Source organism: Mus pahari, chromosome 2, assembly GCF_900095145.1.
Source record: "Mus pahari chromosome 2, PAHARI_EIJ_v1.1, whole genome shotgun sequence".
NCBI lineage: Eukaryota > Metazoa > Chordata > Mammalia > Rodentia > Muridae > Mus > Mus pahari.
In genome coordinates, this window is record NC_034591.1 from 5,747,846 (window position 1) to 5,771,687 (window position 23,842).

The following is a 23,842-nucleotide window of genomic DNA, read 5'->3' on the forward strand; positions in this document are numbered from 1 at the left end:
ATATATATATATATATATATATATATATATATACACACACACACACACACACATACATACATTTCTGTGTAACAACATTTAATGGAAAAAGAGGCCATAGATTTGAACAAGAACAAGAAAGGGATATGTAGGAGAACTTGGAGAGAAGAAAGGAAAGGGAAAATGATGTAACTATATTATAATCAAAAATGGAAGAAAAAACTTTCAGTCTGAACATGAACATATGATAAGAAAACATGACTTTGAGCATGTCTTACTACTATTTGTAGTAAATATTTACCAGGTAACATATCATACCTGAGAAGCAGCAGTGAATTAAATAGGTAATAGTTTTTGCTCCCATTGTACTTGCTTTGTGAGGATAAAACAATAAAGAATAAACATAAAGGCAATGGAAGAAAATGTCTATGACACAAGGTGAAAGCAACCACCTACTGGGTAACATGTTTAACAGGTTTAAGAGAAGTGGGAACAAGTGTGGGGAGGCATGTGCTGCAATATTAAGAGTGGGTCTCAGAGCTGATCCTGTGCCACAGGGTCTAGAGCTGACCCTGTCCCACAGCTCTCCATACCCAAATACTGCCAGGAGAGAGCTGGTTTCCCAGGAGTGCCAACATACCTGAAAGCACAGGTAAAACCACCACTTCTGCTCAAATTCCTGGCCCAAGAGGGACTGGCCCAGAACCATCAGGATACAGGAACCAAGGAACAGCTGGGACAGGTTCCTTCCAGTTTCTATTTGTAGCCCAGAGCTGACCCTGTGCCACAGCTCTCCATATCCAATTCCTCCCAGAAAGAACTGGACTCCCAGGAGTATTGACACACAGACTTGCAGGAGGGACAAGTCACAGTCAGAGACAGCAAGACCAGCTAACACCAGAGATAACCAGATGGCAAGAGGCAAAGGCAAGAACATAAGCAACAGAAACCAAGGCTACTTGGCATCATCAGAACCCAGTTCTCCCATCACAGTGAGCCCTGGATACCCCAATACACCAGAAAAGCAAGATTCTGATTTAAAATCACATCTTATGATGATTATAGAGGATTTTAAGAGGAACATAAATAATGTCCCTTAAAGAAATACAGGAGAACGCAGGTAAACAGGTAGAAACTATTAAAGAAGAAAAACAAAAATCCCTTAAAGAATTACAGGAAAATATAAACAAATAGGTGAAGGAATTGAGCACAACCATCCAGGATTTAAAAATGGAAATAGAAACAATAAAGAAATCACAAAGGGAGGTAACCCTGGAGATAGAAAACCTAGGAAAGAAATCAGGAGTCATAGATGTAAGAATCATCAACAGAATACAAGAGATGAAAGAGAGAATCTCAGGTATATAAGATGCTATAGAAAACATTGACAGTACAGTGAAAGAAAACGCAAAATTCAAAAATCTCCTAAGCCAAAACATCCAGGAAATCCAGGACACAATGATCAGACCAAACCTAAGGGTAATAGGTATAGAAGAGAGTGAAGATTCTCATGTTAAAGGGTCAGTAAATGTCTTCAGCAATATTATAGAAGAAAACTTCCCTAACCTAAAGAAAGAGATTCCCATAAACATACAAGAAGCCTACAGAACTCCAAATAGATTGGACCGGAAAAGAAATTCCTCCAGTTATATAATGTTTGAAATACCAAATGCATAAAACAAAGAAATAATCTTAAAAGCAGTAATGGAGAAAAGGTCAAGTAACATATAAAGGCAGATCTATCAGAATTATACCAGTCTTCTCACCAGAGACTATGACAGCTAGAAAATCTTGGGCAGATGTCATATAGACCCTAAGAGAACTCAAATACCAGCCCAGGCTACTATACCCAATAAAACCCTCAATTACCATAGATGGAGAAAACCAGATATTCCATGACAAAACCAAATTTACACAATATCTTTCCATAAATCCAGCCCTACGAAGGATAATAGATGGAAAACTCCAACACAAGGAGGGAAACTGCACCCTAGAAAAACCAACGAAGTTATCTTCTTTCAACAAACCCAAAAGAAGATAGCCATACAAACACAATTCCACCTCTACCAAAAAACCAACAGGAAGCAACAATAGCTATTCCTTAATATCTCTTAACATCAATGGATTCAATTATCCAATAAATAAATAAATAAAATTAAAAAATGACATAGACTAACAGACTGGATATGTAAACAGGACCCAGAAGTTTGCTGCATACAGGAAACCCACCTCAGTGACAAAGACAGACACTACCTCACAGTAAAGGACTAGAAAACAATTTTCCAAGCAAATTGTCCCAAAAAACAAGCTGGAGTAGCCATTCTAGCACCGAATAAAATCAACTTTCAACTAAAAGTTAATAAAAAGGATAAGGAAGGACAGTTCATGCTCATCAAAAGAAAATTCTATCAAGAAGAATTCTCAATTCTGAACATCTATGCTCCAAACAAGGAAGAACTTTGCATTCTACCAGAGAGCTTGTTCAGCTGTTAAACAACTTCAGCAAAGTGGCCTTTGAGTTAAAATTAACTCAAACAAATGAGTGGCCTTCCTATACTCAAAGGGTAAATGGGCTGAGAAAGAAATTAGGGAAATGACACCCTTCACAGTAGTCACAAACAATATAAAATATCTTGGTATGACTCTAACCATGTAAGTGAAAGATCTGTATGACAAGAACCTCAAGTCTCTTAAGAAAGAAACTGAAGAAGACCTCAGAAGTTGGAAAGATCTTCCATGCTCATGGATTGGCAGGATTAATACAGTAAAAGTGGACATATTGCTGAAAGCAATTACATATTAAATGCAATCCCCATCGAAATTCCAACTCGTTTCTTCATAGAGTTAGAAAGGGCAATTCTCAAATTCATTTGGAACAGCAACAACAAAACCCAAAAAACCAAAAAGCCCAGGAAAACTATTCTCAACAATAAAAGAACTTCTTGGAGAATCACCTTCCCTGACCTCAAGCTGTACTGCAGAGCAATAGTGATAAAAACTGTATGGTACTGGTACAGAGACAGGCAGGAAGATCAATGGAATAGAATTGAAGACCCAGAAATGAACCTACACATTTATGGTCACTTGATCTTTGATAAAGGAGATAAAACCATCCAGTGGAAAAAAGACAGCATTTTTCAACAAATGGTGCTGGTTCAACTGTCAGTCAACATGTAGAAGAGTGAAAATTGATCCATTCTTATCTCCCTCTACAAAGCACAAATCCAACTAGATCATGGACCTCCACATAAAGCCAATACACAGAATCTAGTAGAAGAGAAAGTGGGGAAGAACCTTGAATATATGGGCACAGGGGGAAAGTTCCTGAACAGAACATCAATGGCTTATGCTCTCAGATCAAGAATTGACAAATGTGGGCTGGTGAGATGGCTCAGTGGGTAAGAGCACCCAACTGCTCTCCCGAAGGTCCGGAGTTCAAATCCCAGCAACCACATGGTGGTTCATAACCACCCATAATGAGATCTGACGCCCTCTTCTGGAGAGTCTGAAGACAGCTACAGTGTACTTACATATAATAAATAAATAAATATTAAAAAAAAAAGAATTGACAAATGTGACCTCATAAAATTGCAAAGCTTCTGTAAGGTAAAGGACACTGTTAATAGGAGAAAATGGCAACCAACAGATTAGGAAAAGATCTTTACCAATCCTACATCTAATAGAGGGCTAATATCCCATATATTAAAAAAACTCAAGAAGTTAGATGTCAGAGAACCAAATAACTCTATTTAAAAATGGGGTAAAGAGCTAAACAAAGAATTCTCAGCTGAGGAATACTGGATGGCAGAGAAGCACCTAAAGAAATGCTCAACATACTTAGTCATAAGGAAAATGTAAATCAAAACAACCCTGAGATTCTACCTCATACCAGTCAGAATGGCTAAGATCAAAAACTCAGGTGACAGCAGATGCTGGCAAGGATGTGGAGAAAGAGGAACAGACCTCTATTGGTGGTAGGATTGCAAACTGGTACAAATACTCTGGAAACCAGTCTGGTGGTTCCTCAGAAAAGTGGACATAGTATAGTGGTGGACCCAGCTATACCACTCTTGGGAATATACCCAGAAGATGCTCTAACATGTAATAAGGACACATTCACACTATGTTCATAGCAGCCATATTTCTAATAGCCAGAAGCTGGAAACAACTTAGATGTTCCTCAATAGAGGAAAGGATACAGAAAATTTGTTATATTTACACAATGGAATATTACTCAGCTATTAAAACAATGACTTTATGAAATTCACAGGCAAATGGATGGAACTTGAAAGTATCATCCTGAGTGAGCCAAGTCAGTCACAAAAGAACACACTCACTGATAATTGGATATTCGCCCAAAAGTTCAGAATACCCAAGATACAAATCACAGATCATATAAAGGTCAAGAAGAAGGAAGACCAAAGTGCTGATGCATCAGTGCTTCTTAGAAGGGGGAACAAAAGACTTACAGGAAGACATATAGAGACAAAGTGTAGAGCAGAGACTGAAGGAAAGGCCATCCAGAGACTGCACCACCTGGGGATCCTCCCCATATACAGTCACCAAACCTGTATGCTATTGTGGATGTAGGGAAGTGCTTGCTGACAGGAACCTGATATGGCTGTCTGCCAGAGCCTGACAAATACAGAGGCGGATGCTCACAGCCAACCATTGGGTTGAGCGTGGGTTCCCAGATGGAGAAGTTGGAGAAGGGACTGAAGGAGCTGAAGGGGTTTGCAGCCCCATAGGGGGTGCAATAATGTAAACTGTCCGGACCCCTTGGAGCTCCCGGTGACTGGACCACTAACCAAAGAGTACACATGGCAGGACCCATGACTCAGGTCACATATGTGGCAGAGGATGGCCTTGTTGCACATAAGTGGGAGGAGTGACACTTGAGCCTGAGGGTCTTCAATGCCCCAGTGTAGGGGAATGCCAGGGTGGAAGAAGGGGGTAGGTGGGTGGGTAAGCACCCACATAGAGGCAGGGGAACGGGAGATGGGATAGGAGGTTTCTGAAGGGGAGACTTTGAAAGGGGAAAACATTTGAAATGAAAATAAAGAAAATATCCCCCCCAAATAAGGTAATATTTTCTATTTTTCATTTCTTGAGATTGAATTTCTACTATCTAAAGATCATCTTGAACTCCTAACCTTCCTGATCCCAGCTTTCAGGAGTCCAGGCTTATGAAATAATATTTGTTTAATATAAAACAGTCTTTGTTTCAGAGGAATCATATTTGATTAAATAAATATACCAAAGTTTGTTTATTCCCTAGAACAAAACAAAACAAAAGAAGAGTGGGTCTCCATGTAAAAGCCACATTTATGTGAAGGCCCAAAGAAAGTAGAGGAATTTACTAGCCTCAGGGTACGTGGGGAAGGATTCCATGCAGACCGTGTGTAGTGAGATGGAACCCTGCACACCCTTGGGTGAAGAGTTGCTGCAGTGGAGCTGGAGAGGGAGACTCTGTGTCAGGCAGTAAGGGTAGGGAGGGGCAACTCAGGCTGGACTTGCAGAGCACGGAAGGGATGTCTTATTGAACGACAATGAGTGACATGGGAAAACTCAAAGGGCTTGGAGCAGATGAGACTCTTGTTCTAATTTGCTGAGAGCCTCGTTCTGATTTGTTGTTGATTAGTAATTCAACAACAAATGGGGGGGGATGTCAAGGGGTGGGCAAGAATGAACGATTTGGAGGGAACTATGGAAATTAAGGCTAGAGAGATTGGTATTTGGATTCTGCAGTGAGCCACTGAGGTCATCAGTGGTAAGATAACTGAACTGATGAATTTGGAAAGTGAAGCTCATAGGATATGTTGGACACTTGGATGAAAGGTACAGGGCAAAGGCCATGACAGAATGCAAAGAAGGCAGTGGGGGAGAGGTCAGAATGCTCTAGGTTGGGGGAGCTAGTCTGTTCTCACGGTATGAAGATGAAAGTAAAAGCATGGCATGTTAGGGGAACTGCACACAATCTTCATGCAAAAAAAAAAAAAGGAAAGGAAAGGAAAGGAAAGGAAAGGAAAGGAAAGGAAAGGAAAGGAAAGGAAAGGAAAGGAAAGGAAAGGAAAGGAAAGGAAAGGAANGGAAAGGAAAGGAAAGGAAAGGAAAGGAAAGGAAAGGAAAGGAAAGGAAAGGAAAGGAAAGGAAAGGAAAGGAAAGGAAAGGAAAGGAAAGCACAGATTTGTCTGGAGAGGTTGGAAGTAGTTAGATTCATGCCAGGAGAGTTTGCTATTTAGAGTTTGCTATTTTTGAGAACACATACTTCTGTTAAATCTATTTAGCCAAATGAGTTTCCGAAGGGAGTCAACTTCATAAAACTATGCCAACCAACACAGAGGCCAGCAACTTGGAGTGTAACAAAACACCAGGAATTATGTGGCCAAAGTCCTATAAGAAGCATAGCTATGATAGAATTGATAGCCGTTGTCCCTTCATACAATCTTGGATGTTCTTGGTAGAAGCAGATGTCAAGAAGAGGACTTTTGAACCCATTTGGGCAGATGTGGAGATGTCAGCTTAGTGTTACCTATCATGCCTACTCCATTACATCAATATGTGATTGAGAAAGCCAGATAATTTTTCAGAAAAGAAACATGAAATACATCTGATTTTGTAATTATTAAGAAAGTAGAGTTTTCCTTGGTGATTTTTTTTTAAGGCATAAATACTTATAGTCTTTCACCTAGTTCCGACCTTTAGAATATATGTATATCTATGGAGCTGAGCAGATAGTTTAATTATAAAATACCTGACATGTGAGCATGAGTATGTGAGTTTGCATCTAACACACACACACATGACCAGCTGTGGTGGTGCATATTTGTAATCACAGTGCTGGGAAGGCAGAGACACAGTGATTCATCAAGCCCATTGGCTATCCAGCCTGGTTAAATGATGAGTTCCACGTGTACTGGGAAAGTTGTCTCCAAACTTAGGTAGAGAATACTTGAGGAAGACACATAACAACAATGCACATGCACACACACACATAGTGATAAGACACACACATGCACCTACCGACAAAAGTGTATACTTTGCACTACCATTGTATAAACTATATACAGAAATACATCACACACACACACACACACAGAGAGAGAGAGAGAGAGAGAGAGAGAGAGAGAGAGAGAGAGAGAGAGAGAGAGAGAGAGAGAGAGAGAGAGAGAGAGAGAGAGAGAGAGAGAGAGATGTTCCTACAAACTCAACATGAAATTCTTGAATCTACATACATTCCTCTAGACTGAAGGACTAGATTCATATAGTTAATTCTTTATTTTTAAAAATATCTTGCTAGATAATTTCTTTATCTTGCTACCTATGTAATACAATTCTTATTTCCAAGCATATTTATTTTGTGGCTAGTCTATCTTACCCATGTCTTCTGTAATTTAAATCTGTTTTCTCTCATCTACTCTCTTCGTAAATGGAGAGGGGTGGCTAATGTCTGACTAATTGAGAAGGCCAGAATGGCACTTTGTGGTGAGATCTTGTGCAGGCAAAGAGAATTATAGAATCGAAACCGGTAACTGAGCAAGGCAGAGGAAAAGAAGATACATATGTTTTATTTATCTAAATTGCGACCTTATGTCTTCGCTTTCCTCTGCTTTTTATGACCCACACAGCCAGACAAAGGAAAATGGTGTGGTTATCTTGCAAGAGCTCTCTGAAATCTAAGCTTTACTTGTTTTGGCTGTTAATGAATGAATTGTATGTTGCATATATTCTCAGATTAAGGGGTAAATAGAATACAAAGGTTAATTAATGTATGTGGAGAATAAAGAGGAATGCTTATCTTACAGGTAGTCTTCAGGGGGTTCATACTTAGATAACTTTCTTTAAGAATTATGTCTTTATGAAGTGAAGATATCATTTGGTACTGACTTAGGGTCTTTATTTCTTTGGAGATGTCAGGAGGACTTAAGAGATTCTGATATGAATGATAATTTACTAGTAACCTATCCTCCCATACCCCATTGTGTCTGCTTGTTCCTATATGCATTGGTACACATAGAGAATAAGAAATGTTGAATCTCCAGTGCTTCCTGTGGTAAGAGGTCACATCCATCAGATGGATGAGAAGGAACCTGACTTGACTCAACTTCCATTACTTTTGCCCTTTAGGGAGAATAAAGGGTAGAAAATAAACAAAACTTCCCAATGGAATATGTGTGCTTATTTTCAAGGCTGCCATAAAGTGTATGGGAATTTTGGAATAGAAGCCACTGACTGTGTGGGTCCTCCCTCTCTACTCTCAGTAATGTGGCAGAGTGTTTGAGTTCCAGGTGACCACCTGCAAAGGAGGTGTGAGCATTCCTGTTGCTCCAGATCCTGTGATTTAAGCACATAAATAAACTTCCAGTTCTCGGGTGAAGAACTGAAATTGATTGCACAGATCAGACTCATTGCTCAATGACATAGGACATAGGGGGACTTTCAACAGTGTAGGCATATAAGTATCTTGGATCACTATAATAAATGCTGCTTACAACTTTATGATTTGGCTTTAAGTCCTGAGAGCCATAGACTGTCACTGAGCTGATACCACATGTGAGAATGCAAGCCTAAAGTCTGTGTTTTTAATATGTTAATAATGCAAAATTATATTTAGAAATATCTATGCCATGTTTGGAAGTAGGTTAAGGAGAGGAGGATTCTTTCTTCAGGCACTTGTGTAGTTACTTCTGACTAGAATGACTTCAGTCTTCAATTTGCTTCCATTAAGGATCACAGAGAAAAGTTGCGTTTTTATAATACAATTTGAGAGAACCCATGACTTCTAAAACCCCAAGGGAATACTTCTGTATAGCAGAATAAATAAACCACAGTGTTTGGGAGTCACCATGGTCTGGTTGCCTTTCATATTCTGTCCCTAATTAGGCTCTGGGAAAAGTGACTTTTTCTCACCCACCGTGACAGTTATGAGATTCTTTTGCTCAGATCCCTCACAAGGAGAGCTTAGAATTCATGTTCCTTAGACAGTTGCCAATTCTGCAGCAGAAGATTAAATGCCCCTATCATATATGTCATATCCTGCAGCTATCAAAAAAGAGAGTCAATGTAGCATGGCCCTTTCCCTGCGGCTGCCACAGTGGGACCCATCAACCCAGCCTAGGGGCCTTTCAGTTTCATGTAGCGTACTAGCCAACATATTCGTCAAAAATGAACAAGACTATCAAAGAGCTATCATTGCACTATGTCTTGGGATATTTAAGATTATGAACCCCTCTTTTGTGTGGCTCTAAACTTCTAAAGCAAGGATGTCCCTTTAGGAGCAGAGGCCGTTGGCTCCTGGTTGAGTCCATTTGTTCATATCACAGAAGACAAAGGCTCACTGCTTACCTGTGAAGTTGATTTTCAGCAAATAATCCTTGTACAATTTCTTTCCATCCAGGATCTTCATCGCATCACAGAGCTTGGTGGTGTTGGGACAGAGGGTGCGCTGCATTTTGTGCAGCGCATGCGCCATGGCATACACTGCATTCACCACAAACATGATCTTGGATTCTTGCTCATAGTTGCTGCTGTCAATGGCCAGGTGCTTGTCACAAACCTGTCTGTGGTTTCTCTTGTTCTGGAGGCTGCACTGGAACTTCTGCTCCCAGAAGTCTCGGAACCAGGGGTTACGATGATTGTTGTAGGGGTTGAGGCTCTGGAAGTAGCGATCAAACTGACGAACAGGGTGGGATGCCAGCTCCAGGGTGATGGCGCCATAGGCGACATGCTCACTGCCCTTGACGATGCTCTCCTGTGCACCCCAGCCGTCGCTGGCCACCCAGGTGAAGGAGGCATTCACGCGGTTGGCTGCAGCGATCAGCTCTCGTGAGTCATCACTGCGCATGAACAGGACCACGACTCGTGCGTTAGGTTTCTGCAGGAGCTCACGGATCACGCTGTCGTAGGACTTGCGGATGTTGGAGCGTCCCACCTTTTCAGCAGTGGCGATGCAGATGTTGCGCAGCCGTGCTTCCTGCTCGAAGGCCTCAATCCCTGTCTCCCCATAGTCACCTTCAGAGGCAACAGTGGACACATAGGTCCAGTTAAAGTAGCGCAAGATCTCGGCCATGGCTTTGGCCTGGTAGAAGTCAGGGGGCACGGTCCTGGCAAAGTAATCATAGCGCGATTTGTCGCTGAGTTTGGCGCTGGTGGAGGCGTAGCTTATCTGAGGGATCTGGAAGAGCCTCAGCAGGTTTGCCACCTGAGCGGGGAGAAAAGAGAGTCACCATTTTAAAAACTCAGAAGCAAATGACTTTGTGCAAGAAATCGTTACACCATTCACATCTGTTACCAGCTTCCTTTTCGTGTAGAGGTCAGCTCTTGAGACCTTTACCAGATGATTTCCTGGGTACCATGTTTAGATATAGGGAGCAAGCAGGTCCAAAGCAGGTAGTGTTTGTTTTGGAGGAGAGCATGATGAAAAATGGGAGGCCACCATGACTGGACCTTCTTCTTAAGTTCTGTGCTAGACTGTAGACTAATGAAATCTGCTCAGAGGCTCTGAACGTGGTCGTTTTAAGTTCCCTGGGTCCTGCTATAGCTCAGCAGACAATGAACTACAGTGAAGTGGCCAAATTCGGTTTTCAGACAACTTGGCTGTGGTTGTATAGAAAGAGCCCGGGTGTTTAATTCTCACTTCCCCCTCTTTCGCTAAAAATGGCAGTCTCTGAAAGAGTTTAATTTGGGAACCGAGTGCCACATGGACAATCCAAATTAGACATTTATTATCTAGGTTAAGCAAAAGAAAAAAATTCTACTTAAATTCTATTGAGATCATTCAAAATTTTAGGTATATAATTTGATAAACTTCTGAAATTAGAGTAACTTTTTCTTTGCCTTGCTTTTTCTTAAAATTTGTAAAAGGAAAGCATGCAGATACACTCTTTTTTATGGTATTTTTGATTAAAATTCAAATGAAGATGTATTGATGACATTGTTAAGAATGATTGAGTACTTTGATGTATTTCAAGCCTATGCTGAATAAAAAAAATTAAATTTTTATAAGTTAATTACCAACATTCCACTATTTTTATTTATTATAGGAAAAAGAGGAAGTGATCCTAGTTTATCAAGAAGTATTGCATAAAATATTTTGAAAATATATATTGTTACACATATCAAAATAGATTATATTAATATCTAATAAGAAATTTGCTTTTAGCCAGGTGATGGTGGTGCATGCCTTTAATCCCAGAATTTGGGAGGCAGAGGCAGGCATATATCTCAGTTCGAGGCCAGCCTGGTCTACAGAATGAGTTCCAGGTCAGCCAGTGCCACATACAGAGAAACCCTGTCTTGAGAATAAATAAATAAATAAATAAATAAATAAATAAATGAGCACATAAATAAAATTTGTTTTTATTCTTCCTAGCTTTGAAAAGTTCTGCCTTTACTGACTTTAAATTATATAATCCTGTGTCAACTTTAATAAAACAAGTTGACTATTTCAGAAAACTCTATGTTGGAGTAAGCTTAGGTACTTTGAAATTTTTTCTTCTGGCAATTGAAGTTTTGTGTTTACATAAGACACACAGAGAAATCAGCTTGAAATAGGTTGTTCTGAGCACAACACAAGCAACATGAAGCAATGGATAGCTGAGTCCTGATTAATCCTCATTTCACATAGCAAAGGAAACCGACAACCAAGCTCATACACAAGCTACCCAGCATGTTACTGGAGATCTGGCCTGCTATCAAAAATAACCCTGATATAATCAGGGCTATCAAACATAGTTTTCACTTCCAGTAATTCTCACTTAACTTCTATAGGACAGCTGGGAAAATCTGACACACAGCACACCAAATAGTGAAAATTTAGAACCTCAAGAGAAGGCAAACGGTTGGATGAATAGGTAGAACGCAGTTCTTCTCTGCTAAGGACTGGAAACTTCTGTGCAGAATGGCTTGCGCACACTGGCTGATCAGAGCACAGGAATACGTTTTCTTTACCCAGGGTAAGTGAATGGGCAGGTGGCCTGGACCAATACTGCCATTATTCCTACTACTGACTTCCACTGGATGTACGTGGTACTATGGCAGCTGTGGTGATGCAATCTTTTTCTATACAGAGACCTGATCCTAAAGTTTCTGGATAGCACCAGAAAGGCCATTTCTTATTGCTGGTACACTTTCTTCATCCTTGAGTTGGAGTCTGGGGAGACATGAAAGAATACCCAGAGGCATTATTTCTTGGAAGGGAAGAACCACAACCCCTAAGCTGTTAAATATTTTTTTTCCCCAAAGGAGTAAGGAAGTGTTTAAGAAAAAGTTTCTTCTTCTCCTTTGACTGCTAGACTGTGGCTTTAAGTTTGCTGTTTCAGCATGTCTGAGCACAACTTACAATCAAGAAAAGCTGCACAAGAGAATGAGCTTGCTCCACCATGATAGCTACATGAACATTCTCTGTGCTGGGAAGAGGTACAGAAAGCTGCAGTCTGTTTGGAAAGATGGTGAACTTGAATAAAATACCAATTATTGCTATTATTTTTACCATAGCTATACATGCCACGGTGCATGTGTATTTAATTAATGGAGCTACAGTTAACTCTAGGAAAAGGAAGCATAGTTTCTGTGTTAAGATGTAAGGATGGAACTCTCATAAGTACAGTGTCAACTGTATTGTCTATATTGAACAGCACGGAGCAATCATAAAGAGTCATGCCATTCTGAGTTACATTATAAACACATTCCCAAAAAATTGATGCGAGGGTAAAGTACTGAAGTACTCTTAGTATAGGGAATTGTTATTCTAAACTTAGTTTCCTCAGTTATAATCATTCTGAATTAATAAGTAGGTACCACAGAGGGCAGATTGTTAATCTCTTCTCTTTCTCCTCACTCCTTCAATCTAGTGTGATTTCTAGAGAAAAACATTCATACTTTGGTTTGTGCATTTTATGGATCCATTTTCTTATAACATCGGTTACTATTTGTAATGTTTGGGTGTGTATGTGTAAATCTACACATGTATTTTCTTTTTTTTTGTTATTTACAAGGGCCTCTTGAGATAAATATTATCTTCATATCAACATATAAAACTGAATTCTATGAACTCTTGAAACTTTATCATAGTTTTACAATTGCGAGTGGGGAAGAAAATCAGAATGGAAAACTAGGCACTCGACTTCCAATACCATGGCTGTCTTCTTCTACCTTTCTCTTTACCTCTCTTGTGTGGTCATCAATTTGAGGCTTGGAAGGTGGAGGCACTCAGCCATGGGGAACACAAGAGAGAAACGTATCCAGTGTTTGGTGTATATCAGACACTATCTAGCTGAGGGCAGTAGTAGTTTTCTTTGCGTGTGCATGTTCACATGTGAATGCAAATATATGCCTGCTCCAGGATATGAGTGGAAGGACAGGAAAACCCCAGGAACACTGCTCACCCTCTGCCTTTCTACCTATACCAGCCTTCTGGAGGTTCTTCCGTTAATACCTCATATCCTGGCATAAGAGAGCTGGAGTCTTAGACATGTGTAGCCTTATGTAGCTTTGTGTGGAGTCTGAGGCTCCAACTTCAGGTCTTTGTGCTTTTGAGTCAGCACTTTATCCACTGAGCCATCTTCCTAGACTTTTGAGCTTATTGCAAACAGAATTTAAATTTGGGGTTGGGAGATGCCCAGGTAAGTGTCTGCTAAGGTCTCTGTCTTATTTGTTTAAAATTGAGCATTTAAAAATATTCCTGCCTTGCTAACTGGCCATATGGTTTTTTGGAGAAAGTATAAAGTAAGAAGAACTCCTACAGTGGGCATCATTTTGAATGATAAAGGAAGAATCATCTAAGGATGGGAAAGTGGTGTAATATTCGGAAGAAAGTTGCCCAGTTATGTTATTATTAGTAGACAAGGAGGAAAGAAAACCAAGACCTAGTTATATGTTTTAGACAGAAGCATTTTTTAAAAAAAGATATATACTTTGCATAGGTAGAGATTATTTAAGTAATACAGTTTAAGAGCAGATGAAGCACTTAAAAATGATTCATATAATATAGTCTCAGTAAGAAAGAGAAGATAACCCCTCAAGCACACTGGCTAATGAAATGCACTGGAGGAACTGTGGGTTAAGGAATGAGTGAACTTGATGTACTAGGAGCATCCCTGTGCTCATTGTGAACCTGCCTATGAACTCATCAGCACTGCAGACAGTGCAGAATGTAATATAGGGATGGATGTGTATTTAGTTATTGTTTTTATTTGCATTGACTTGTATTTCACGAGAAGATGTGGTTGGTAGAAACAGAGCTAATGGCTAAAGAAGTTGACTCCATAAACACAGAAAATAATAGATGGTCATGGTGATGGACTCCTGTATTCATAAAACCTGGGTGGGCTAAGGCAGAAGAATGGGGAACTTGAAGTGTGTATGGGCTTCATAGAGAGATCCTATCTTTAAAAAAGATGAAAATATGACAATATCATTTCCACTTTCTTTCTTCTCAGTAAGGATATATTCTAACATGGATATGGTGATACAAATGAAAGTAATATGAAAATATTGTCTTACACCAAAACTCTCCAGAAAGAAAGAAAAGCTCATAAAATCATATTCAGTTAACTGCTCTCAAAGAATTCTGGAAAATGAAGATTAAATTACAGAGTCATTTTAACAAATGAATAGTGAGAAGATAAAAGTGTGAAAGAAGAAGGAAAAGGGCAAATTCAGGAAACGTAAAAGAAGAGTGGACATAAATTAAAAGGCATGGTTTGGATAATTTTCTAGCTCCTGGTTTTCTAACAGATATGGCGCAAACACTTAGGCATGAATGAAGCAGTTACTGGGAGTCAGATGAGCTCAGTAAGAGCACATTTCACTTTCAGCATCAGCTGAACCATTTAAAGAATTATTGTCTGGAGAACCATGGAGGATCATGACTCCAAGCGAACATTAATGATGTTTCCTTGGGTCTTGTGAAAAGGGAACAGAATTAGGTTAAAAAACTAAATACGTGCACAGCAAAAATTTAAAATATATTCAAAGAAGATTTTGCGGGGGATGAGGAGGTAGAGGGCGTCTCTGTGTGTATCAAAATGACATCAAACTTGCTATATCAGCAGGCTATCTTTGAGTCAAAAATCTTTCAGCCTCAGCCTGAGGAGGACTGGATGGCTAGTATGCATCTCCATGCCTAATAGGGAGCAGCTTGGAAGATGGAGTCCACCTTCTGAGGAGGATAAGACTCCCTTTCTGCAAGCAAGGTGACATTACATCAGCCGAGATGTAAGTTTCTGGGTTTAAGTTTAAATGATTCAAGTTAAGCTTCCTTATGGAATCTGGGGAAAATAAAAATGAAAAATGAAAGTTGAAGGTTTAACCATTCACACAGGCTGAAGTGTCAAAGACTGAGTAGTGAGTGTTTCCTTTACTTGAGATTCAGTTCAGAGTTCTTCAAAAGTGGACAGAGAGGAGCCAATCTAGTCAGTTCCTGTTTCCAAACACTCAGTTTTAGAAATGTCTTAGGATCAGTAATACATTTCACAGTCCTGCCATTTTGTCCTACCTCTTGTCCCATTGGACATGTATTATCACTTTTTCTTATTAATTTTTTTGAGATTTTAATGGAACTACAGCATTTCTCCTTTCCCCTTCCTCTTTTCAAGCTCTTAAATAAGTTCCCCCTTGTTCCCTTTCAAATTCGTGGCCTTCTTTTTCATCAACTGTTATTATATATATATATATATATATATATATATATATATATATATATATATATGCTTATACAATATGCTTATGTGTATGTATTCCTAAATGTAACCTGCTCAGTCTGGTTAATATTNCAAGCTCTTAAATAAGTTCCCCCTTGTTCCCTTTCAAGTGGTCCTATGGGTTTGTAACCATCTGTTATTATATATATATATATATATATATATATATATATATATATATATATATATATGCTTACAATATGCTTATGTGTATGTATTCCTAAATGTAACCTGCTCAGTCTGGTTAATATTGCTTGTAGGAACATTTAACTAATTGGTAGGCTCTTCTCCAGGGAATCCTAATTGTTGCACTCCAGAATTCCTCAGTTGCCCTAGTTATTTGTGTAGAGCTGAGGCTTTGTAGATTTCACCTCATGAATGTTGGTATGTTTACTATTGTCTTTCTTCAGCTCATATCTGGGCAGTCATGTTGGTGAATGAGACTTTATGATGCAGCTTCTGACATTATTAGGAGGTATGATCTCACGGAAAGCTGATCCTCTGGTTCTTGCAATCTTTCTGTCCTTTCTTTCACAAAGGGCTCTAAGCTTTAGGTGTGGGAGTGTTGTGTTGGTGCATCCACTGGCACCAAATGACTCTGCATTAGATTTGTTGCTGTTTTCTGCAATGGTCTGCTGCAGAGAGTAGCTTGGTGAGGGCTGAGGAATACACTCACCTCGGTGTATACTTTGGAATACATTTGGGGATTATGTTGGTTTTATGTGGTAGTGACTGGAACTTCTCCTCCAAGATCCATGACCTTACTTGCCATGAGTAAATAAATGGCTAGGTTTTATTGAGTGGGTCTTAAGTCCAATTACACATCTGGTGGTTAATGACAAGATATGTCTGCCACTACTGCACCTTTAGAGGTCATACGCCATGATGGCCTTTGCTGTGGTGGTATAATGTCTCTTAATCTTCCCAATAATTTTATGCGGTAGAAAAGGCCATTATACCACTGTCTATATTGAAGAGTTGAGGTACGGTATGTTAATAGGTATTGGATGCTGGATTTGATCTTGTGAATCTGAGACCTCTCACTATGCTCTATAATTCTAGATTGACTCAGTTCATTCTGCATGCCAAGTTCATTGCCAATAGTTCCCAATTCAGTGCTGCAATGAGGTACGATATTGTGTTTGTCTATTTTCCTTTCTGAGCCTCTAAACTCATTTATTTGAGAAGCATGAGCCATCATTCGTTGTAAGCAAAAGCATTCTTTTATAGTTATCTGGCTACACTTTGTAGTAGCCTCATAAACAACTGTTTGTGGACTCACCATCTATAATAATAAGGAAGATTTTTCATATAATCTACTGGGAAGATTTTGCCTAGAGGGTGACATCTTCAACCTGTAAATATCACAACATAAATATGTGGTAATTTCTGTTATTTACTAAACCTTTAGAGCAGGAAATGTGCTTCCTTAATCTGTTAATCTTTCCTCAATGCCTCTCAGAGCTTGGGGTGCTTCAATATGTTTGTTAACCTAATGAACTATGAGTGAATGGGTAATTTTCTGCTATAGCATACCACCTTTTCTAAGACAGAGATAGGTGTCTGTGGAAGAGGCAAACACTGGATCCACTGAACAATGTGAAACTACCATCAAATACTCCCAATTACCAATTTGTTGTGCAATGTGAGTTCTTTACTACTTGTGTTCAGTTTTTCATGAAAATAAAATGATACATAGACAATTCATTTAGAGATTTAGGGATCCTCAGTCAAGGTTTTCTTGCCATTAAAATCAATTTATCCAAATTATATTTGCATGAACAGGCAAAATAAAACCAATTCTGTTTTTTTTATTTATTATTTTCTTTTTTATATTTCAAATGCTATCCCGAAAGTTTCCTATACCCTCCCCCCACCTCTGCTCCCCTACCCACCCACTCCCACTACTTGGCCCAGGCCTTGCCTTGTGCTGGGTCATATAAAGTTTGCAAGACCAAGGGGCCTCTCTCCCCAATGATGGCTGATTAGGCCATCTTCTGCTACATATGCAGCTAGAGACACAAACTCAGGGGGTACTGGTTAGTTCATATTGTTGTTCCACCTACAGGGTTGCAGCTCCCTTAAGGTCCTTGGATACTTTCTCTAGCTCCTCCATTGGCGACCCTGTGTTCCATCCAATAGCTGGCTGTGAGCATCCACTTCTGTGTTTGCCAGGCACTGGCATAGCCTCACAAGAGGCCGCAATATCAGGGTCCCTTCAGCAGAATCTTGCTGGCATGAGCATTAGTATCTAGGTTTGGTGGCTGATGATGGGATGGACTCCCGAATGGGGTAGTCTCTGGATAGTCCATCCTTTCATCTTAGCTCTAAATTTTGTCTCTGTACCTATATCCTTTCATGAGTATTTTGTTCCTTATTCTAAGGAGGAATGAAGTATCCACCTAGTGGTCATCCTTCTTGGTTTTCTTGTGTTTTGCATAATGTATCTTGGGTATTCTAAGTTTCTGTGCTAATATCCGCTTATCAGTGAGTGCATATCTAGTGACTTCTTTTGTGATTGGGTTACCTCACTAAGGATGATATCCTCCAGATACATCCATTTGCCCAAGAATTTCATAAATTCATTGTTTTTAATAGCTGAGTAGTACTCCATTGTGTAAATGTACCACAGTTTCTGTATCCATTCCTCTATTGAGGGACATCTGGGTTCTTTCCAGCTTCTGGCTATTATAAATAAGGCTGCTATGAACATAGTGGAGCATGTGTCCTTATTACCAGTTGGAAGATCTTCTGGGTATATGCCCAGAAGAGGTATTGCTGGGTCCTCCGGTAGTACTATGTCCAATTTTCTGAGGAACCGCCAGACTGATTTGCAGAGTGGTTGTACAAGCTTACAATCCCACCAGCAATGGAGGAGTGTTCCTATTTCTCCACAACCTCGCCAGCATCTGCTGTCACCTGAATTTTTAATCTTAGCCATTCTGACTGGTGTGAGATGGAATCTCAGGGTTGTTTTGATTTGCATTTCCCTGATGGCTAAGGATGTTGAACATTTTTTCAGGTGTTTCTCAACCATTCGATATTCTTCAGTTGTGAATTCTAATAAAACCAATTCTACATCAGTTGTACTTGCCATTCCACAAGTTTCATAAGGACTTTATAAAGCAACTTAAGGACCTTATAAAGTTTGATTTATCAAACCACACATATTTAAGTTGGCATCCAATAAATATAAAAGTAAGGCAACATCACCAAATGAATTGTTCCCATGGTCTTCAGGCGAGGTAGGGTTTCCCTTCTGACAAATGCATTGTGTACCGATATCTAACCAGTCATATCAGTTGCCCATTTATTATTCTTGCTTTGGGAATATATAAAACTTTGTTTTTCCTATAACGAATTCTAATTATGGAAAGGTACTACTATTTAATTCAAACACTTGTTTACAACAGAAAAATGCAGTATATATTACTGTTTCCATGTATTTATTTACTGTCTGTGTGTGTGCATGCACACGTGTGCTCATGTGTATACACTGGCATGGTATATACATGCCATGATAGGAGCATGAGGTCAGAGGACAATTTACAGAAATTTGTTCTCCCCTTTTATGATGTTTGATTCTGAGGATCAAACTCCGATTGGTAGGCTTGGTGGTGACAAGTCTCTATTCTCTGGTCCATGCAGCTGGCTCATGCTAATATTATATGCAAAGTTACTTTGGGGTGTACATTTTTTTGGTGCCTTGAATTTATCCAGGAACTAGGTTTTAATTGCAGCCTAGAAAGTCACAAATATATTAACACTTATTTTTAATTCAAGAATGTAAAAAATTACAAGCTTTTTTTTTGTTGTTAATTTATTTGGGAATTGTATTTCTTGACAGTTTTCATTCCTCAGATTATTCTAGGTGGAAGCCTTGATTTTGGTGACTCTTTGATTATGAAGAACAAAAGAATAAGGACTCTGGGAAAGACTCAGGATGTCTACCATTCTTTTTATGTTGTGAAGAAAGAGAGTGTCAATTCCAACGCATCAGAGGTACCTGTGGCACTCATGTGTCAAGTCTCTCCCTGATATGTCCCTTTCACACATGTGCTTTAGTGTTTCTACTTGACACAATGTCATTTTGAAAAAAAAAAAAAAGAACAAAAACTGAAAAGGCCACACACTTTTAGAGTCTGGTATAAATAAGTATCCACACATGTGGTTTTCCTCCATGAGAGTTACTTTCAGAGTTTTTATAACATCGGCTTCTGAATCTGTGCTCATACATTAAAGGGAACAATGGCAACTGGCTTTTATGTGGACCTATGCTTAGTTACAAAATCCCAGATGGAAGGAGGCAACAGACACTTCCAAGAAAGATGCTATTTGTAGGCCTGAGCTATATACATTTGAGAAGGGAAGCTGTCTCTGGGGATCTGGAGACCTAGCATAAGAATCTCGGAAGCTTTGACTTCTGTTCTGTGCTGTTCATAGTCCACATCTCTTTGGGGCTGTTTTCTAAGAATAAGCCTACATCTTTAATTATTCTGTGATGCATGCAGAGCTGAATTTTTAGTTAGTCCTTTTAATTAAATGCTTATATATAAGCCACTGAGGGCTGAACTTTGAACCATGTGCTAGCTCCCAGCCCAGTTACCAGGTGAAGAAGTTCCAGAATTGTGAGACTAAGAAACCTCAGTGTTCTTCCTCTTCAGACAGATCAAATTAAACTATTAGCTGTACCAAGTACCAGATTGGCTTGTATTTTAAACTAGAACTGGAGGTGGCTTGTAGTTGAGAAACTGCCTGAGGAATTCAAGCTGTTCACATCACATGAGTTATCTGTCCATAAAGGGTGCCAATCATACTGTTATTGCAAAAAGGGATTAGTCATTTTTTTTTCTTTTGGGCACATTAGCTGCAGCACATCTGGAAAGATGCTCCCCCACCCCTCAAGAGGGTAAAACACTATAAAATGGCAAGAGATGATTTGAATTTAGGAAGTTATATAATATGATAATAGTAGAGTAAATGGCAGTCTGCGCAGTATGATCTTGAAAAGTCACCCAGGCTTACATTCCAGGGGCTTTGAAAATCTCTGAGTCAAAGATGCTTCCTGCCATTTTCTATCTTGACATAGTCCCAGTGATGATCCATAGAAATCTCAAGAAAAAGACCCTTAAGGATGTCCCCAACTGTTCTTCTTTCTATTTCAGTTTCCTCTGAACCCATCTCACTAAGCACCTGCGGTCCGCAGTCTGGATCATCATCTGCTTTTGCTATCCTCCTTTAGAAGCGAGGGATTGATTAGTCGTCAAGCCTATCTGGTTTCCTTTACTCAAGGATGATCGATCAGACTGAAAAGATGTGCAGATTAAGAAGGAGTCTTTGAATCCTATTATTTCAGAGGACAGATATCAGAAAGCAGGCCAGGAGTTCTGCTGTGACAATGCCACTCCACACTGTAGTGTATGTCTTGTTCCCTAATCTTCATAGATCTATCTCAGGAATTACTTTCTACTCAGACTTAACCTGTAGTTACATCAATAAAAAGGAGAAGTCATTCTATCCAGAGAACTATTGAATATGTCTTTGATCCCCCCTTTTTTCCAGGAGTAAGTTTTTCAAGAGAATTCAGGAAACTGAACTGGTTTCAGTTTCACACAGTAATAAGGGGTCTGTGGTATGTTATCAAGTGTTTATGTTGAACAACTATACTTAAAAAGCACCCTCAGGGTCCTCGACACCAAAAGACATGTCAGAAACATCCTTTAGTGACTTGGGGGTTTGGGAATGTCTTTTGAAGATTTAACAGTTACAAGTTAACTTAAGCTATATTTTTCTGAAGCCTCTAAACTTACTTATATACAATGGTATTGCAAAAATGTCATCATTTATTAAAAAAAGAAATCATTATTACTGTTTTTGGTTGTTAATCAAAAGTAAAAATTTGGGGGAGTTGAGGATTACAGCCTAATGTTTTTATAAATGGTGCCTGCTTACTTTTGAGGTCCTGCCCAGGGAATTTAGGGAAGAGGGTATTATTCGTAGTGAGTAGAGCAGCATTATTCAGGATTTTTTGGTGTATTACTTGAGCAAAGTTCTTAGCACACAGGATGCAAACTGGGCAGTGGTTCAGTACCCAGGACTGGACCAACATTTCTGTCTCGGCTGCTTCTCTCACTGACAATGTGAACTTAGGCAGCATCATATTTCTTTAGGCACTAGTTTCATCACTGTAAAAAGGTAATGGTACTAATTCCTAGAGTTATGAAATTTTGTAAGGATTAAATAGCAACATGTGGGAAGTACTAGGTTATTGGTCAGCCTAAGGTAAAGTATTTAAAAAGTGGTAAAGATGTCTATTCAAGGTATTTTTTCTAAAATGTAGCTTTTCCTAAAATAAATAAACCTAAGTATTCACTGTCCTCATGGAAGTTGTTCTCTCCCAGGCAATAAAAAAAAAAAAAAAAAAAGGCACAGATGATGTTCTGAGATAGAGATACAAGGCACAGACTGAAGAAAAACTGATCACACGTAGGTGGGATATGGCAGGTCATAATATGTAAGACTGAAAAGTAAGTGGGAGTTTTCCAGGAAGAGATAAGAGAGATGGGCTTTTAGGTAGGAGAGAGAAGTCACGTAATGAGAATGGTGCATATTGTGTTATTCACATCAGATGGGTCGCCAGAACATCATTACCTCATAGGATCAGGAGATGGCAAAGACATTGGGCTTGCAATCAGACAGCCAAATGCTTTATAGGCAGCTATGCATATTTTGATATATGTTATTTAGGATATACAAATTAAAAATTTAAGTATAGCAATTATATGAAAGACAGTTTTAAAAACATCACAGTGGATGGCATCCAACCTGAAAGTCACTAGGGGAAAGCCCTCGCTTGGACAGAATATTTGTTCTGATGTGGACTGAGCTATTGAAGGCCAGGAGGCCTATAATTCCAGTAACTCTGAACAGCTTAATGGAAGTATCAAGATCAAGGTGTTAAAAAAAAATATCTTCCCTAAAACTTATTTCAATTGGTTGATAGCAATTATTCTGAACATTCTTTAGTTTGCGTCATTGGTTGACCACCATCTTGAAAGGATGCAGGTCATAGTTATGACAGTTATTGGAAACTGAGGGAAGGCTGAAGAATTTTAACTTCCTGAGAGCGACTCAGAAAAGACTACACAAGACATTCTTTACAGTAGAGTGAATTGCTGAGGTGTGTTAAATAGTCCATGCTTGCAGCTTTAACTCACTGTGTAGCAATAACCTCCCTTTACAATTATGTTGTTTCAAATTTGGTATAAATGAAATATCTTAAAACTACATGGTAAACAAAGGCAGTATATGGTTAATTCACATGTCCACTTAAAATGTCAACCAACCCTTGCCTTTTATAGAATAAATTCCACAAACTGTGCATCATGCATTCAACTGCCTGTTTCCTACTTTGAGAGTGTATAGTTGCCCAGTTTGTATTCCATGGAGACTCCCTGGGAACCAGGTGACATCTACCCAAATGTTAGGCTCAATGCCTAGTCCCTGGGATGCACACCTGGCCTATTCAACTGTAGTTACTGGTGGCAAATATCTCAAAATGTTTTGCTCTTCCGACCACCTGGCAAAAAATAAAAAAAATAAAAAAATCTGATCTATATTTAGAACATCATTTTGGGAAGTATTGTTGCTATTGTGTTTTCTTCTGTGCTGCAATTCCCAATGTTGGATATGAAGTCAAAGAGCTGGCAAGAATTAAGACTTTGTCACTAGTAACAGAGGGATTTCCATAATATGCCAGGTGGTGTTGTCAAAAATAGCGACATTATAATTTTAGTGTTTGAAGTCCTACTGATAAACAGCCTGGAGTATCAGTGTTTGCTCAGAGTTTAACTGCAGGTGTTTGGGGGAACATTATGCTTAAATCTCCCAAGTCACTAATTGGAAAAACACTGTTACCTCTCAACCTACATTTCCCCCTGGATTAGGAAAAACACCTCGACTACATTAAATCAATGGTCTCTCATCATGATAAATTGCAAAGGTTGGTACTTTCTATATTACAATACCAAACCTTGTTCTACTGGCTTATTGAAAAGGGGGCATACTTAATGGTGATGTAGAAATGAAACTGAGTCCTTCAAACAATCATTTTGAGACTGGAGAGATGGATCAGTGGTTAAGAGCAGACTGTCCTTCCAGAG

At 39.2% G+C, this 23,842-nt stretch overlaps 1 protein-coding gene across 2 annotated transcripts in view; it reads right to left on the reverse strand.

The window, feature by feature from the left end:
- The window catches only part of Grm3 (glutamate metabotropic receptor 3), a 236,343-nt gene that overhangs the window by 82,912 nt on the left and 129,589 nt on the right, over nucleotides 1-23,842 (reverse strand). For both annotated transcript variants that reach the window (XM_021190416.2, XM_029535635.1), the window contains one exon: nucleotides 9,325-10,180. In XM_021190416.2, the coding sequence (XP_021046075.1) occupies nucleotides 9,325-10,180 (856 nt within the window). The remainder of the gene's footprint in view (nucleotides 1-9,324; nucleotides 10,181-23,842) is intronic.